Raw genomic sequence first — 11,894 nt, forward strand, 5'->3', positions numbered from 1 at the left:
TTCCATTGATTTGACACGCAACACAAAGGAAATTAATCCAATCTCCAGACACCAGACACTCGATAAAGACAATTATAAACCAGCCATGCCTCAGAAACACAATTCAGTTTAAACAAATACTGGAAGTCAATAAATGCTTCTTAATTTTTTCTCTCGGGAATCGGAGACGTTTAGACCAATAATTGCGAGCAATTTTTAGCAGCTCTGAAAATTCAAAGCAGGGAAATTATGATAGGATTGAAGGTTTGATTTCAGCAATTGAAGGGCCACATGCGGACATTTGTATTAAAGTGGTTCAGGGCAAGAAATGTTTGTTTTAATTGGGAAATGCAGTATTTGATAGATGTCTTCGTCAGGCAATCATTTTATGTGTGTTGTCGTCATCGCGTGATACAAATGTTGATCTGTATTTGCAAATGCATACATTTAAAGATAAAAATATAGACAAAACCTAAACAGAAATCCCAGGGGGAATTTCGGCGCCCACAACTGAATGATCTCTATCGGGCCTATGAAAGACAGTCATTATCCAAGATGGCCACCTTTCGACCATTTGTATTGGGGACAACTAGGAACCAAGGCAAACCCACATGTAAAGACTGAGAAATATCTTTGCAGTAACTCTCAAAAAATATTGGTTGCAGTGTTTTGTTTGTCAACTTGTGAGGTGCACGGCACAAGTCGATCAGAATTTCAAAATCTGTTTTTATTTCCGTTCATTCCGTCGCTAAAAAGCACATGCGCAGTGAGATTTATTGTTGAACTATGGGTAAAAAAGAAAAATACTTTAAAAATCGTCTCCTTTAGGCGACCAAAATATTTTGACGCAATGAATCGGTGAATGCACCCCACAAGGATGTTGAGTGAGTACGGACAGAGGAGCGGACGGACTACAGACTATGGACGTGGGGCTGTTTGAATAGCCTACCATCTGATTCATGATGGTGGGCTGAGATAACAACTTTTAAAAAAGATAATTGAAAAACCTGTTATACAAAGGAGGGGTGAACATTTTGGCACTCCTCATTTTATGTATTGTCTAAATTGCGGTTAATTATTCAGAATGAGATGTACCCGTATGAAGTAAAAAAAATATACACATGTTCAGACATTATAAATCGGGAAGGGAATTTTATAAATATGCTCATTATAGAACTTATCACTTCGATAAATGCCCAGACATATTTGTTGCGATTTAGGAATTATTTGTTATGTTATAAATTCAACAACATGAGCTCTCTACAATGATCAACACTGTTTAGAGAAATAAATCAAACATCCTTAGCGGTTATTCTGATTCTACAAGGACTGAAATCGTCCTTAGCGGTTATTCTGATCCTACAAGGACTGAAGTCGTCCTAGTCAAAGTCTTGTGACTACGGGTAAACTTACATACAGTAATGTAAATCATTCCTTGTTCTTGTTTATTTCAAGAGATATTTCCGTATAACAGAGAAAGAACATATATAATTGAAAGGAATAGAAAGAAGCTTTAAGATTGTTTCCCAATTCTATTTGTAATTTGTGCATTAATAATGTTGTGTATTGAATAAGATGCTTGAACAAACGTTTCAGTAATCTCGTATCCCTGACGGATTTCCAAACCTAATCTGATCACGAAGCATTAGTAGTGAGTTTGATAAGGTCTCGTCGTGCTACTTTTGTTCCTTGTTTCATCCTTCACAAACGGAGAAGTTACCGGCGGGATGGGGTACCAATTAACAACAATATGGTGAAAGTGTATCATCCAGAACAGTGCGAAAGAAGCAGGAAGTCACCAAGAGCTTGGCAGTGTCTACACTTTCAATATCATCTCCCAACGTGATATACAAACTGTCACAGAATCCTGGTCTCGAGAGATGCACGTTCAGGAAGACAATGGAAAAAATTTATTGTTGATATCATGTTCTGGATTCGGGAATACTTTTATTTTCTTATGTGATATGAAGTAGCAGGTGTCTCATTAGCAGACTTTGCCTGAAGGACAAGTGAGATTTTACGGTGGCTCTGTGTCCGATGTCCGTCCAACCGTCCGGAATCAACTTTTTAAACAAGCTCTCAAAAGACAAAAGGCCCATGGCTTGATATTGGACCTGAGGCACGCTGCCAAGTTTTATTTATCTAATTATTTATCTCATTTTCACGGTCACTGGGGTAAATATGCTATTTTAAACGACATTTTCTCGATAAACAGGAGGCCCGGGGGACCTGATATTGGGCTTGTTGCATGCTGGAATCAAAGACTACACATTTGTACATGTCAATGAGCTTAACCACTTTAAAGCTCACAAGTGTAACATTTTTTAGCATTTTCAAACGACTTTTTTCTCATTTACCAATAGACAATGAGACCTAGTATGGGATAGCTATTAGCTGTAAACGAATAATCTTGACTTACTTTCCAGACCACAGGTGTCAAATGTGTTAAAAGCAAGAGAGCTTGGTTTATAAAATGGGTAAGGTTTACGCTGGTTGAAGAGCTAAAAAAAGTTCATGTTGACGAGTCGTGTAAATGTTAGGGTCATATTGACGAGATGAAGAGATGTTTAATTGTCAAGTCATGCTGACAAGGCGTGTCTTGGTCAAGGTCATATTGACGAGACGTATAAGTATCAATCATATTGTCGAGTTGACGAGACATATTAATGTCAAGATCATATTAATAAGTCGCGTGTATGACATGATTATATTGACCATATTTGGACTAGACATGTCAATATAAAAGTCATATTTACAAGTCGCGTGGATGACATGATCATATTGACCATATTTGAAAGAAACGTGTTAATTTATATGTAGGTTGATCGACGTGCTTATGTCAATATCATGTTATCAATAATACTTTTAAAGTGTTAATGTAAAGGCAATGGTTGATTGATAAAATAGAAATGCTGTGTGTCCACTAATGGCGTGATTCCTTGAGAAGTCATTGACATGTTTTTCATAACGAATGTAACTGGAACTTTATACACGGGCATGTAGGTACTAGCAAATCCATAATCCATAATACATACGATTATCGAAAGACATATTAACACCCACCATTGTGGCCGACTAAACAACCATCGAAATACCTATTATCATTACATATCGAAGACGCCAATTCCCCTCGGGGGCGTAATTACACTACGTATGGTGCATGAATAAACTTGACTCTATTAGAGATAACGGTGGACACAAAGGGAAACATCGTCATAAACGAAGATCACAACAGCCATATTTATAGTGTTATCATATCTAATAAAGAAAATTATGAGGAAATGTTATTAGTAGTATTCTAGTACGACCACGTGGTACACGTTTACGCGACACTGTGTGTAACGCACAACTTCTGTGGCGAATGCAAATGGAGGTCTGTCGATAAAATGGCGATTGTTCCACGTTTTGCATACTCTGGCAGAATTATTCAGCGCAAGGCTTAATGATTGGCTAAACTAGCTGAAAAATATTCCCTACACTACCCTGCTTCTTAAGCACGTCTTTTTATCCTTTCTTAAGTCTGCTGATATATGCTGATAAATTTCTCATGGAGTAAATGTCTCTACACATGCTTATCTAAAACGTCACATAAAGGACAAGGATAACCGCGCTTGAAATCCTTCCGCGTGATAATGTTATATAGCATTGTGAAGTTGACTCAACATTCAACATACGACAAATGACATTCAGATTTTGAAAGTTGTGCAGCTCAACATCCGACATTTAGCATTCACAATTAAAATTTTGAATTAACTAGACATTCAAATTTTATAATTTGTAAAATATATATCGTTAGTCTAAACTTATAAAAACTTGATATTTTAATGAGAGCGAATCTGCAAATGCTATACATGTAGCTATTGAGCTAAGAACTGAAATTGAATCTTTGAAATGGGCACACACTAAACATATACTGGCTTAAAATATAAGTTTTTCGTACTCTCTTCTGATATATCTTTCTATAAAATTGTAAGAACCTTTCCAACTGGTATCAATGTATTTGAAGTTTAAAAATAAGCGTCCTGTTATAGAGAAATAAATCCTTCGAAACTCCAGGGTATTCTATTTTCTAAATCCGAAAGTTCTAGTCTAAAGTCTAGTTCTATACACCTTATCTGCATCCGCGGAATACACGGCAAGGCGGAATCGACAGGGAAAGCCACTGATTTGATTTGACAGCAATAACCACTAGGATAATTCAAGACCTTGTAGGACCAGAATAACCACTAAGGATGAGTTCAGTCCTTGTAGGATCAAACTGACCACTTAGGATGTTTTCAGTCCTTGTAGGATCAAAATAACAACTAGGATGATTCAAGTCCTTTAAGGATCAGAATAACCGTTAGGGACGATTTTAGTTCCTGTAAGATCAGAATAACTGCTAGGATGATTTCAGTCCTTTTAGGATCAGAAGAACAACTAAGACGATTCAAGTCCTTGTAGGATCAGAATAACCGCTAAGGGCGATTTCTGTCCTTTTAGGATCAGAATAACCGCTAAGGGCGATTTCTGTCTTTTTAGGATCAGAATAACCGCTAAGGGCGATTTTAGTTTTTGTAAGATCAGAATAACCGCTAAGAATATTTGATTTATTTCTCTAAACAGTGTTGATCATTATAGAGAGCTCGTGTAGTTGAATTCATAACATAACCAAAGTGTTTCTTTGAAGATATGGGTATTGGAAGTCAAACCCTTGAATTGCGAAAAAAGATCGCAAAGTTTTAAATTTCTTACTTGTGTAAAAAAAAACATGACCTCATATTGATTATAATTCCACGGACGTGTTGATGATGGATACTGATCCAACGAATATACATGTATGTTACTAAAATATATATAATTCTGCCGGACAGGAAGTCAGGGTCACATTAAGGTATTCAAAACTATTCACAATATTTAACAGATGATTGCATTTTTTTTATTTTCGGAGACAAAATCATCGAACTCCGATTGTACACCACAGAAGCAATTATTCGATTGTTTTCCCTGCTAAAATGTCTAACATGTATATAAAACATGTATATTATGTTCTCATGCCATGACTTATATACTCGGTTAATCATACCGAAATATTGTAAATAATCGCTAAAGGAGCGTCCTATTTACCAAAATACATAATCGACTATTTCATCGTAAATGAAAGTATTTTCAGGTATTTAAACCACTTTATACCATTCAGCAGGTGGTTGTAACGGTCTGTCCTGAGACAATGCCATCGAGCTGTGATTGTCATGATGGAAACAACAAGAAAACGATACAGGCGGTAAGTTGCTTGCACCTCTTACAAGATTTGACCTTAACGCATATATCAATAAATAGGGAATATTAAACAGTGTCTTTAGACATACAAAACATATTTCATGAGTGTGGGTAATATTTCTGACTTTTTTTTCACGAGTGCCTAGCACGAATGAAAAATATAAAAATACTAGCCACACTGGCGAAATATATTTGGTATTACTGAAGTCACTGTTAGATATTCTGTTCATTACATTGTATAGCAAAATATACTGAGGTAGCTCAATCTCTCCCGGATTTCAATGTGGTTCTCTGTAAACGACTCATAAATGTACGCCAAATCGTGACGTTGTGTTTTCTATCTTGCATTATGACGTCACATAACATGACGGAGAGCTATATGCAAATCTTAATTTTACCCATTGTCGTTTGTAAGCAGTGTTCTGATTGGTCAAATCAGAAGTGATATTTTTATCTAGTGAAAAATATCACTTTTAAAGAATGACTTATTTTCGATATTTTACTTGTAAAAATGTAACAAACAGGTAATTGTCTGAGTGGTTAAGGTGTCCCGACACTTTATCACTAGCCCTCCACCACTGGGTCGTGAGTTCGAATCCCACGTTGGGCAGTTGCCAGGTCAGTGGTTTTTCTCCGGCTTTCCTCCACCTCCAAAACCAGGCACGTCCTTAAATGACACTGACTGTTAAAAGGACGTTAAACAAAATAAACTAAACTACCCGGACAGAAGCACGCGAGGGGCGTGATGGAGGTAGAAGACCTACGTAAACGGCGAGTGTACCATTGCGCCACCCACCACCCTTTATTTAACGTTGTTAAAGAGCGTTTTCAAAGCAGGCCTGATTAAAGAAAACGTTTTGTATAACAAGATGTATGTTACTGTCAACGTTTTCTTTTCAATAGTGTTTAGTTTTCGCTATTTAAAGGATAGTATAAATTCGCGGGAAATGGGAGTCACATACATTAAGCAATTTATTGTAAACTGTATATTCGATACTTACACATGATGGGTCCAAGATACCAACGATCCTTGCCGTAAAACTCGACCATACCGGCGGGTTGGCAAATGAGTAACACTTGAAGGTCCGCTACACACAGGTTACACAATAGACAGTTCATATGCGTGCGCATCTCCTTGTGACGTATGATTACAGTGAGCACTAAAATGTTGCCTACAACTCCAACAACAAAAATACACAGGTTAGCTAAAGTAACATACCAAAAAATATAATTTGGAAGTTCGGCATGCGTCGGGTAGTCAGTAACGTTCTTGTCAAATTCTGTCGAATACGTTAAGTCCGACATAGTTACATTCGGAACACTTCCCTTTATATCCATGATGGCACTTTAGAACTCCCAATTCCGTTCCGAATTTCCACACCACGTAATTCGCTTGCACGCAACTGACAATAATTAAACACTGCAATTCTTATCCGACGACATATTTGATGGATAGTTGGTGTGCTGTTTAAATTTGAATGCCTTTTTTGTCTACTTTCCTGAGTATGATCACAAACGCATATCCTTAAGAAAAAATGTTATATTTGCAGCTCAAACATTACCACTAGGAAACATCTTATCAGAAAAACTTGTACCAGAGCCAATTTTGTAACATACATGTAAAAATAAATCTTCATTCATAGATAAGTGAACTGGTTTTAAAAGCAACAGATCGTTCTGGACAGGTTTCCGGGATAGCTCCTGAGGAATGCGAGCTTTACCAGAACCAGTGAGCGATTGACGCCTCGCTCTCACAGGCCTGTTTGTCGCTGTACCAGCATCACCGAGTGGTAGGGAGTCAGTGGTACGGATGAGTAGTTGTAACAGCATTACTGAGTGGGAGCTTGTACTTGTTATACAACGGTACAAACATCACTGAGTGGAAGTTGGTAGGTACGTGGCGTCACTAAGTTGGAGCTTGTACGTTGGTACCACATACTTCGCTATACCAGCATCGCTGAGTGGGAGGGAGTCAGTGGTACGGATGAGTAGTTGTAACAGCATTACTGAGTGGGAGCTTGTACTTGTTATACAACTGTTTAGTACGTGGTATCACTTAGTTGGAGCTTGTACGTTGGTACCACGTACTTCGCTGTATCAGCGCCACCTAGTTGGAGCTAGTACAGTACAGCTGATTCGTTGATCTGCCGACACTGAATGGTAACTGGTATAGGTAAATTATACATTTGTATATATGGATGAGTCGTATAACTAAGTCTTAAAAAGATATCATTCGGATGAGTCATGTATCAAAGTATGAAAATGAGTCTTTTAAAGATAAGAACACAGACTTTGTTAAAAGAAATAACAGAAGTACTTTATTTAATGTTGAATGAGCAATTTTCAGTGGCATATTTTAATTTCACCTTCAAAACAGTTGTTTTTCGGCATAGCCGTATAATTTTCTTTTGGCCCCGGATATGACGCGACAGGTGGCGTTACTGGTCAATATTAAGTATGTGATTGGTCAAGGTAGCGGTAAATGCAAAATGCAGATATGCAGTTAAAAACGAAACAAAGTTAAGATTGAATGCAAGCTGAATAAGTAGATTATCTTTTTGTATGACACATTGATAACATTATATTCCGGATTCAAATGCAGTCTTATTATCACCAAAAATGATTCAAACTGATATAATTTTGTTATCTGTGCTGAAACACATTAGTTCGTTCATTTATTTCACCAGTAGTTTTACATTATAACCACTAGCATTAAAACAATGCCGTTTATCTTTTTTAAAGATATTTCTTGTTTGTTTTGTTTTTGTTTTTGTTTTTTTTTATTTATTTGCATTTTACTTTGAAATAAAAGACACAGATAGTCTATATTTATCTATTTCTAGTATAAAGCTGACGGAATTGGGTACCAGATTAGGGCGTACAAGCATACCTTTATATTTCAACGTGCATATGACCTTCATTACATAACAAAAGTGTATTGTGGTGGACGTACTGGACCAGGCATATGGTCATACCAGACAATATACCTCTAAGTATCGCGAGGGAGTACAGGTGTTATAATAAATGTGATGTCAGAGTGTTAACGCTTAATTTGACTTGGGTAATAACATTTACGTTGCAATAGAATAGAAAATACCGGGGAATATTGCCATTTCATAACCATACAATAGTAGAACCAAATCGAATTGTGAACAATTGGGATTGCGACGAAACGCATTTGTTTAGTGTCTAGACAACCCTTTATACTACATACAGGTGTTATATTGTATCGTACATGCTGCACGCGCCAATATATATATATGTATCCTGAACCAAATTAACGGTATAGTTTATATCGCCGTGTTGATTGTTCAGTTGTATAACAGTGTCACGTGTACTTAATTTAGAAATATCACAGTTTAGAGTGCATAACAATGTGTAATTTAGATAACTAGATATAAACGTTCTACAGTTAAGATTGATTAAGATACGGTAAAAAAAGATTTAAAGAACAACATATGGAGCTCGCGTAGCAAATCAGAAAAGAGACACGACGGCAGCTGACATGAGCTATATTGAACCAATAAAGTGTCCGAAATGTGAAAGTATTTCAAAGTACTTTGATTTAAACATCAATGATAAACAATTATGATAAACAATATCGATAAACCACGACGATAAACAATATTGATAAACAATTATGATAAACAATATTGATAAACAATATTGATAAACAGTTATGATAAACAATAATAAAGAATTATGATAAACAATAATGATAAACAATAATGATAAACAATAATGATGAACAATAATGATAAACAACAATGATGAACAATAATGATAAACAATAATGATAAACAACAATGATGAACAATTATGATAAACAATAATGATAAACAATAATGATAAACAATAATGATAAACAACAATGATGAACAATTATGATAAACAATAATGATAAACAATTATGATAAACAATAATGATAAACAACAATGATGAACAATAATGATAAACAATAATGATGAACAATAATGATAAACAACAATGATGAACAATTATGATAAACAATGATGAACAATTATGATAAGCAATAATGATAAACAATAATGATAAACAATAATGATGAACAACAATGATGAACAACAATGACTAACAACAATGATAAAAAAACAATTACGATAAACAATAATCATAAACAATATTGATAAACAATCATGATTAACAATTATAATAAACAATAAGTATGATTATGATATTAAGAGCTATTGAAAAACGTGTACTGTCGAAGAGTACCTTCGAAGGGTACCAAAGATTCCCATCAGGAAACAACAGTGATGCAGAACAGATTCTCATGACGTTGCCATTTATGACTGCAACGATAAATAACGCATGTCTACAAATGCAAATGTAAAGAGTACTGGTGTTTATTGCATTTTGAGCTGTTATTTACTGCCATTAGTAGATTCCACGGGGACTACCAATTCTACCACTGGATCCTAATCAACATGGGGTGTTGGGTTACATATTGTCTTTGTAGAAGGACACACTTTGATGAGGCTTCCTTAGATTTAAAATGTTAAAGGTAAAAATGAAGCCAGTGACATTGTCTGGAACATCAACACAAGATATTTGGTCCTGATGAATGTTGCATCAAGCAGAACTGTACATGTCCCAACCAAAGTTTCATGGGGCGTATCTTCCCCGGTTGTCCAATTTTGACCTAGTTTGTGGGTATCAAATTCCAAATTATCAAAAAATAAGCCAAGCAATTAAGGATATAATTCTCAATTGTGTTTTGAATTGAGTTCATCGTCACAATACAATATCAGTGATATAAGTTAAGTTTTGTTGATTATTTACGGTAAATTGCCACTAGTTTCGAATTCTTTCGAACTTAAGCAAAGCTAGATGAGGTCTACAGAAAGCTGGTTCAATCTCCCATGGTTTCATGACGTCAGCAATATTCAAGATTAGAAAGAATTACTTTGACGTTTTGAGGTCAATAATGGCTGAAAGTAACAATCGGCTCCTGATAAGTAATTTACGGCGATATAAAGTGATTCTAAAGTCACCAGTTATTCCAATAGACCAATCAATGGGCCTATTATGTGTCGGATGAATGTCGCACACTTCGGCCGCATAGTGACCACCTCCATCAATCTGAATACTCTGTCAAGTGGATGGGCAATCATTACAGGGCATACAAATGTAAATGTTTCATGAGTGAGAAAGGTACCTTCGGGATCTTCTCAAGCTGTACAGCACCACTGACGTTTTTTTCGACATAGCCGTATAATTTTCCTTTAGCCCCGGATATGACGCGACAGGTGGCGTTACTGGTAAAGATGAAGTATGTGATTGGTCAATGTATCGGTAAATGCAAAATGCAGATATGCAGTTAAAAACGAAACAAAGTTAAGGTTGAATGCAAGCTGAATAAGTGGATGTATCTTTTCAAATGACAAATTAATACAATTATATTCCGGATTCAAATGCAGTCTTATTATCACCAAAAATGACTCAAACTGATCTAACTTTGTTATCCGTTTATCTTTTTCAAAGATATTTCTTGATTTATATACAATTCATGTATGCTCTGCATAACGATATATAAGTAAAACAGTTTTGAGTGATATCAGATTCGGGATACGCCCTTCAATTTGCGATGCTGATGTTGAAATAAGATATTTAAATGATTATGAACATGATACTTAAATAAAAAGAATATATAAGTCCTACCGCAATTTGTTTACCAAAGAAGCTAGGGATTATTTCATTATCGCTGTATAGTAAGGTAATATTTGTTAGCTTTGAATATTTAAATAGAAGGTTCAGATATTACTTTAATTAATACGGCAAAAATACATGATACGCCAGATTTGTATATTAATAAAGTTTCTGAAGTCATTTAATCTTATTAATACCACTAGGATTATTGTGTATGATGATTTTAATCTGGTATTAAAACATTGACATGATCATGATAAAAACTTCAAAAACTTCTTTTCAGATTAGGGACATAGTTTTAGATTTAATGGGGGATTTCAATTTAGTGGATATTTAGAAACTATCACGACGAAACAGGAACATATACCTGGGGGAAAAGCTATCCTATTAGGCACGCTTGTTTGGACTTTTAGAGAATATCTAACATCGTGCATCATCTTTCCATATATAGACCCAGAATATCGATCAGGCTAATAATGTCTTACAATAGCGATGAAAATAAATGAATTTCAGAAAGGTATGAGTTTGTTCAAGCTAAATAATTCATTATCGTATGATATTGATTACATAAAGCTTATAAATAGTTGTAAAGACAGTGTTAGGAAATAGCACTTTCTCCAAGTTTATAATCTAGACAGCCTTGACAATAAACCCGATGATGATTTACAATTTACGAATAATGGTCAGCTGTTTTGGAGACTATCTAAATTGAAATAAGAGGAAAAACATATCATGCTCTACTTATAGGAAAAACGGCAAAGTGATAGAGAGGACATTCTTTAAAAGGTTATAGAAAAGCTTGAAGTAAAAGAAGTGAATACGGAAGAATTGGCTATTGAGAAAAATAGTTATAAACCATAAGATCACAGAAAATCAAACGCAGTATGCTTCGTTCAAGAGTTAGGTCGATAGAGGAGGGGAAAACTAATTAATTTAATTTTGAGGTTTTTCTTTCGAGAACAAGAACTTTACATCCAAAATTATA

At 35.3% G+C, this 11,894-nt stretch overlaps 1 protein-coding gene across 1 annotated transcript in view; it reads right to left on the reverse strand.

Moving 5' to 3' along the window:
- Positions 1–6,609, reverse strand: part of LOC117339911 (galanin receptor type 1-like) — a 34,080-nt gene extending 27,471 nt beyond the window's left edge. The window contains exon 1 of the mRNA XM_033901622.1: positions 6,240–6,609. Coding sequence (XP_033757513.1) covers positions 6,240–6,576 — 337 coding nt within the window. The 5' untranslated portion in view covers positions 6,577–6,609. The remainder of the gene's footprint in view (positions 1–6,239) is intronic.
- Positions 6,610–11,894: the final 5,285 nt, after the last annotated feature.

Source organism: Pecten maximus, chromosome 12 (genome assembly GCF_902652985.1).
Source record: "Pecten maximus chromosome 12, xPecMax1.1, whole genome shotgun sequence".
In the NCBI taxonomy this organism is placed as follows: Eukaryota; Metazoa; Mollusca; class Bivalvia; order Pectinida; family Pectinidae; genus Pecten; species Pecten maximus.